The 7,169-nt window shown below is 39.0% G+C and overlaps 1 protein-coding gene across 1 annotated transcript; it reads right to left on the bottom strand.

Moving 5' to 3' along the window:
• Positions 1–3,254: 3,254 nt before the first annotated feature.
• On the bottom strand, positions 3,255–4,151 carry LOC125417553 (vomeronasal type-1 receptor 4-like). The gene has a single exon (XM_087896668.1). It carries the CDS (start codon positions 4,149–4,151, stop codon positions 3,255–3,257), a length of 897 nt encoding a protein of 298 aa, XP_087752794.1.
• Between the last annotated feature and the right edge of the window lie 3,018 nt (positions 4,152–7,169).

Raw genomic sequence — 7,169 nt, forward strand, 5'->3', positions numbered from 1 at the left:
ATTGGATTATGGAAGCTGCTAGATTAAAACAACCTATATATTTAAAAAATGTCTTGACTTTAAAATGGAAGACAAAAGATGTGTTGTTTTGGGGAAGAGATTATACTTTTTCCACAGAAAACAAAAAGTTATGGATTTGTGCAGGGTTGAAAAAGTTCAAGTTTAATTGAGAAAGACCGCTTGAAAATCCTGGCTACAGACATGAAAGAAACCTAGAAAAGCTACAAGACATGTGATGTATATTTTACCTGCTCAAACATAAAATGAAAAAAAAATTGTCTTTGGCTGAATTGTGCACAACACAAAGTTTATACATGTATTAATGCAGATATGTATGTTACTTTAAAAGTTTGTGTATTTTCAGAACATGGGGCCCAGACACCAATACAAATGAACGCCCCAGGTGATTCAACCCTCAGAACACCTCTGTTGCAATTTCCTCAGAGTTCTGTATCCAGAGCAGCTTCAAGGCTGCTGATTGAGATGGTTCAGACTCACAGACTACTCCAACTCATACTTAACTATTATTCTTATTTTTTCCAACATTCCCCTAAAGATGCCAGTGTCCCTAAACAATAGAAAACAGTCTAGAGAAAAAAATATCCACATTCCCAAGAGATAGATTATGAATGTTTGGCATCATTTGGGAGAGGGGCTTGCCTATACATTGTTATTGACCATGGTAAAAAAAAAAAAAAGAAACAAAAGAGATTCCAGGATCTCTTTCTGAAGAAAAAGTGGGGATATAATATAAAAATGATGAGATAAAGGGGTAGATTATTGAATCTACTTTAACTGAAAACGCAACTATTACATATTTTACATTGGTATCAATTTTTTTATATTGATACAAATTTAAGGTTATTTTTCTTAGAACATAATGTACACATGTTCCTGGTCTTGTTTAAGTATTGAACATTAATAAGGTAATATAAATTTGTAGTCCTTCAAATTTAGTCTCTAAAAATTAGTTTTTTTTTCCGAGACAGGGTTTTCTATGTAGCTTTAGAGCCTGTCCTGGAACTAGCTCTTGTAGACCAGGCTGGCCTCGAACTCACAGAGGTCCATCTGCCTCTGCCTCCCAAGTGCTGGGCTTAAAGGCGTGTGCCACCACTACCTGGCTGGTCTCATTAGTCTTATAAGCTATTTAGAATAACAAAAAATGCAGGTTGGTAGTTAGTCACCTATTACAATGAAACTTATAGTCATTTTAGGTATGCTTTCAAGGCCAAACAGATATATTTTAGATAGACAGGTCATCTTTAAACACTTTATAGATCTACAAAATATGACATTTAAGATGTTTTAATAACATAAGGCTTTTTATGATAATGAGACATGTCTGCTCCTGGCAGCACCAACCCACTTCAGAGAAGATGATGAGTGTCGAAGAAACTCCTTATGGAGTTTGCTTTGTTTGTGGCAAAAGTTAAGCACTGGACAGGAAACTGCTCTTGCGTCCACTGCTGACAGTATGCTGTCCAAATTTGACAAGTAGGACACAAAAGAAGGCAAGTGCAGTACACTGTTTCAAAGTTACTGCTTCACAGAAAAGTCTCTCAGATATTCTAGGCCCGTAGACTGAAAATGGATGCCCTAACATTACAGAGGAACTTTGGGTGTCTGTCCACCCAGTCAGCTATTTCTTAGATTTGGAAGTTGTTGCTCTGTACTTCCTGCTTATTTCCTCCTTGGGTGTCTGATGGAGCTGAAGACTAGATAGTTATAGTTATGACTTTCTTTGTGATCAAATTTAAAAAAGAAACTCACAAAAACAGTGTAAAATGTGCAAGGTTGAGAGACATAAAAGAATAGTTTTGGGTTTGTAATATAAGTTAGGAAGGAAAGTGAACTGGGTACAAAACTTCAGACTTACCAAGACAGGATGGATAATGAAATGTTTTTTTTTTTCTGAATTTATCAAATGTAAACAGAATTACATTGCAAATTTAATTCTTACCTGATATTTGTTCTTAGTATATTTAATTTTACTATGTTAAAGTTAAAATCTTCCTTTTTAATTAGACAAAAAGGGGAAACGCTGTGGAATAATCCTTTGGAACACTATGAAGATGTATTGCCCTCTTTGTTACAAAAAAACTGATTGGCCGATTTCTAGGCAGGATTTTTGGGGCAGAGAAAATACTGGGGACAAGAAGGGCAGAGTCAGATGAGACACTGTGAGATGCAGAGAGAGCAGTATGGGAAATACATAGATGAGGTAAACTAGCCTCGGGCAGCACATAGATTCATAGAAATGGGTTAATTTAAGGCATTAGAGCTAGCTAAAACTAAGCCTGAGTTATTGACTGAGCATTTATAATTAATATTAAGTCTGTGTGTGTTTTTATGGGAGACTGTCTGGAGGGACAGAACTGATTGGCTATCTAAATGGAAACTGCACCTGCACAGATTGGCCTGTGAATGTCTTCAGCAAGTCAGCACCGTGAGGACCAAGGCTGACCTGTGAATTTGTTTTTCAAAACTAACTGTAATGCATTTATTTTCACTGACATCTTTAACAGCTTAATTCTATAATTCAATGGGAGTCACTGTGATATTTACACTCTGCCTCTATCATGTATTGATGGTATGCTTCCAAGACTCTTTCTGCTACCAGAAGTGGTGATCATAAACGATCCTTTATAGACACAAGAGAATATCAGCTATTTCATGAAGGAAGGCCAAATGGAGAAAGAGATAGTTGCAGCTTTGAACTTTCTTTAGCCTCATTATTAGCTAAGCATGATCACCATTTGGTGAGCGAGATTCTGCCTTTATATGTTCAAATACTCTTATTGGATCTGGTATTATGTGTACCAAAGCAAAACTATCATTTTTATTGGTTTTTATTGAGCTCTACATTTTTCTCTGTCCCCCTTCCACCTCTCCCCTCCCCTTCAACCCTCCCTGAAGGTCCCCATGCTCCCAATTTACTCAGGAGATTTTTTTTCTACTTCCCATGTAGATTAGATCTATGTGTGTCTCTCTTAGTGTTCTCATTGTTGTCTAAGTTCTCTGGGATTGTGATTTGTAGGCTATTTTCTTTTCTTTATCTTTAGAAACCACTTATGAGTGAGTACATGTGATAATTGTTTTTCTGTGTCTGGGTTACCTCACTCAAAATGATGTTTTCTAGCTCCATCCATTTTTCTGCAAAAGTCAAGATGTCATTATTTTTTTCTGCTGTGTGGTACGTTTTCTCTTTTGTATGCTAAAAAGATAAATAGGCATTTATCAATACCCAATCCCTCTTACAGAGTATGACAACATTTAGTTAAATGTTCATCTCTGTGGATCAGTATGAAGGGGTTGATAACTGCATAACCAAGGGTAAGAAACTCTGGAACATATAGAATTTTGGAATAACTCTCTATAAAGAAAGTAAAACATAAAGAAATAAAACAATCTGTTAAATAGAAAAAAAGAAAACATAGCATCAGAAGGAGGACACTCTGAGCAGCTCTCAGCTCAGGGGGAGTTCTGAAGAGAAGCTTGGAGTTCTGGAGGTGGAGGACATGTTGGTGGTGCTTGTGGAGAAGAAGTACCATGTAGCCACTGGCGCCTCCCATGGCTCCCTGAAACACAGCATCTCTCAGGACCATGAGGGTGAGAAAAATCCATCGTGTTATCCTGTTTTCTGGCACAAAATAGCAATAGTTGCTGCCCCTTTTACTCTGAGTTATGTTCACACTCTTGATATTTTTAATATAATACGGTAAGTTCATGCTGATCAAGGAACTGAGGATCCAAAAGAAGAGCAGCGAGGAAAGAATGTGCTGTGGAGTCTTTAGATTGAGCCTCCTCCACCCAGATGCTCTGGGACTGATGGTGATGGCCTGGACCACAGTGAGGAGACTGCTGGTGCAGATGGAGAGGCCCCGCGACACCCTTGCCAGGTAAATCACAACTTTACAACTCGTGTCATCTAAGAAATTTCTAAAATTAAAGGCTTCTATTGTCTTTAACATTCCCTTTGAAAGAAGCATTATGATATTTGTGAGCGCCAAGTGAGCAAGAACGAGGTGTATAGGTTTCTTCTCAGTGCTTTGGAACACGTGCATGTAACTCACAAAAACCAAGACATTTCCCATGGTGCCAAGCCCAGTGAGACAGAGGAAGACTGTGCCCTTGACAGGATCCAAAACCATCCTTAGATCTGATGCAGAAATGCTTGATCCAGCAAATGCCTTTGTGAAGAAATCAGTGAATCACGACAAGCATCAGCAAAAATTCCTTTAGATCTGCTTTCTTTTCTGGAGGAAAGGGAACGATATATATTATTGTTCATCTGTTGACACAGAACTTACTTGAAGACTTCTTTTCAAAAATCTAAATTTCCAAGCTATATATTAATTTATATTCTAAAATCTACTCTACTTGTTCAAATTGATATATCTCACCTATGTTCTGTCTCAGCGTAGCTGAAGTAACACCTATGGCCCCAATCAGAATTTCTCCAAGCATTTTACTTTTCATTCTATCACATTCCTGTAGTACAGTTCTGTAAATCATGCTCACCCATTTGCCATGTGGCATATACAAACATCTGTGAAGTCCTATCATTTAACACATTAAACACCTCCCAAATTCAACCACAGTTTGATTTCTAACAGAGTCTGGAGCTGTTATAGATATGTTGAAGTTTATCATATGGATTAGAAGATTAATTAGGCATCGTGCTATAAAACAAAGATGTGTTTAAGATCGGGATCTGAGAAAACTTTGTTCAAAACTTTGTTAATAAATAAGGGATCTGGCGCCCTCTTTTGGTTTCTGCAGGCACAAGTCGTGAAAGCCGGACAGTTACTGGTAGGAAAAGCAGATTTTAAAAAATAAAAATTTTAAAAATAACTGGTTGGCAAATTCCTGGTATGAATTGATTGTTCTCATCGAGGGCCAGGGTGGTACTTTGCCGCTGTCATGTGACATTTAGGAGCAGCTGTGTTTCCAGGTGGCTTTGTGGCTGTTTGATCCCTGCCTTTCCCAGCACAGGAAACGAGAGAGCGGCAAGGCTGTGTATGACTGGTGCGACTGTTTTCAGTTCATGCTAGGATAGGCTCTGACTCTTCTAAGAGCGTCAGTCTCCCTAACTATCAATGCATGTCACATGATGGGGACTTTTTACACAGAAAAAGAGATCAGGACGCTCAATTCAATCTTTGGATCTGTCCAAGTTTTATGTTCTTTAAATGCAATTCTGCAAGCTTCCTACTTTTCCTTTGTATTAAATATTAAAGATTGTTGTAGATCTCTGTCCTGAAGGTCTCTGACAACATGAACTATGTACTCTAGGCTGTACCCAGGTCAATAGCAGGCGGCCTCACTCTTCTAGGAATACCAGTTACTGCCTTTCAATCCCCTTGACAAATGGGGTGATTTGTACCTGGACCATTACACTATAGAGAGAAGAACACGGCTGTAAATTCTTAGCACATAATGAAACACACTGCAGCGTTTATAGTAATCATAGGAATGTAGCTGAACAAGCCTGGGATAAAACCAAGTATTTCGTCAGAGATGAGAATATACTAAAAGTGTTGAATGTCCTGATGAACTTCTCAAATCTATTCAGAGCTCTTCTGTCTGTCCATCTGTCTGGGACTGCCTACTTCTTTCCAGCCCTCTGTTCCTCCCCACAGACTTCAACGATCATAGGTAATGAATGATGTCTCTCCTTTCTGACTGAAATGGATACTGTCGGAGGAAGAAGTCACCATAATATTACAGACACCTGGAAAGTCTTTTTAGGAAAGTAGGGGTTTTTACTCCTTTTTTCTTTTTATTTATTCTTCTCTCATACAAGACATCCTGACTACAACCTTCCCCTCCCTCCACTCTTTCAGGCCCCCCACCCATCTCCCCCAGATCCATTGCTCCTCCATTTCTCCCCAGAAAAGAGCAGGCTTCTCAGGAGTAGCAGCTGAACACCACATAACAAGATGCAGTAAGACAAGGCACAAAGCCTCATGTCAAGGCTGAATGAGGCAACCTAGTAGGAAGAAAAGGGTCCCAGGATAGACAAAACAGTCATAGACACCCCCATTCTCACTGTTCGGAATTTCACAAAATCCCCAAACTAAGCAACCATAGCACATACGCAGAGGACCTAGCACAGACCCACCACAGGCTCCGTGATTGCTGTTTCAGTCTCTAGAAGCCACTATGAGGTCAGGTTAGCGGATTCTGTGGTCCTTTTTCTCCTGCTGTCTTTGATCCCTCTGACTTTTAGAATCATTCCTCCCCTATGGACAAGTGTGCAGCATTGTCTCAGGTCAGCACATAACTACCTGCCCAATGGGTTTACTAGGGGCAAGTATCCATGGAAAGGGGTTCTCACTCGGCAAGGACCAGTAAATAAGAGGACAGCATAGGAATTTGCTGGCTCTTTTCTCTCCCCTTATACATTTCTTGGGCGGTTCTTAGTTTTACTCTGTCAGTCACACAGGCAACAGCTGCCATTTCCCATGGAAATTCTGTTCTTTCCTGGTCATTGTCCCCTAAGATTCATCAGGGCACTAATACTTCTCAAACCTCTTACCTGGAATAGCTAACTACAACTTCTAATCCTGTGAGATTTCCTGACACAATAGTGACAGTCAGGTACCCTTGGAACATTTCCATGTCTCACAGTTCCAGAAAGGAGAGAATATGGAAAAGACCTCATGAATAAAAATAGTGCAAACTCTTGAGAGTAAATTTCCTGGACACCGAACATAGAATCAATAGTAGAATCTGGTACATCTCAAGAAAAAGAACTGCATTGCAAAATGTGGGATGGATAGATTGATCTTTGCTACACATAGGAGCTTATATAGGAAGAAGGTATGGTATAGTAGCATGGGGAAAAGGGGACTTATTAATGTCTGCCTTTTACAGAGAGAATGAAATATGGAAAAAGAGAACTGTATAAAAATATCTTGCAGACAAGAAAATATTGTTTGTGTTTGACTTCAACATTAAAACATTGTATCCTTGTTTATTGCTTTTTAACTTTGTAACTGCAAGTAGCTGCCAACTGACATAAATGATGAAAGAACAGGACGTGTCTGGCTGGATATTTAGTTAAGCCTAAAAAATGCCAATATTTTAGTTAAGGCTGCAAAATGCTGAACTATCTGTCTAGAATAAGGTTTTGTCGGGGGTGGGAAAGTGTAATTGAGGTAACA

The sequence above is a fragment of the Myodes glareolus genome, chromosome 14, assembly GCF_982192425.1.
Source record: "Myodes glareolus chromosome 14, mMyoGla1.1, whole genome shotgun sequence".
NCBI lineage: Eukaryota > Metazoa > Chordata > Mammalia > Rodentia > Cricetidae > Myodes > Myodes glareolus.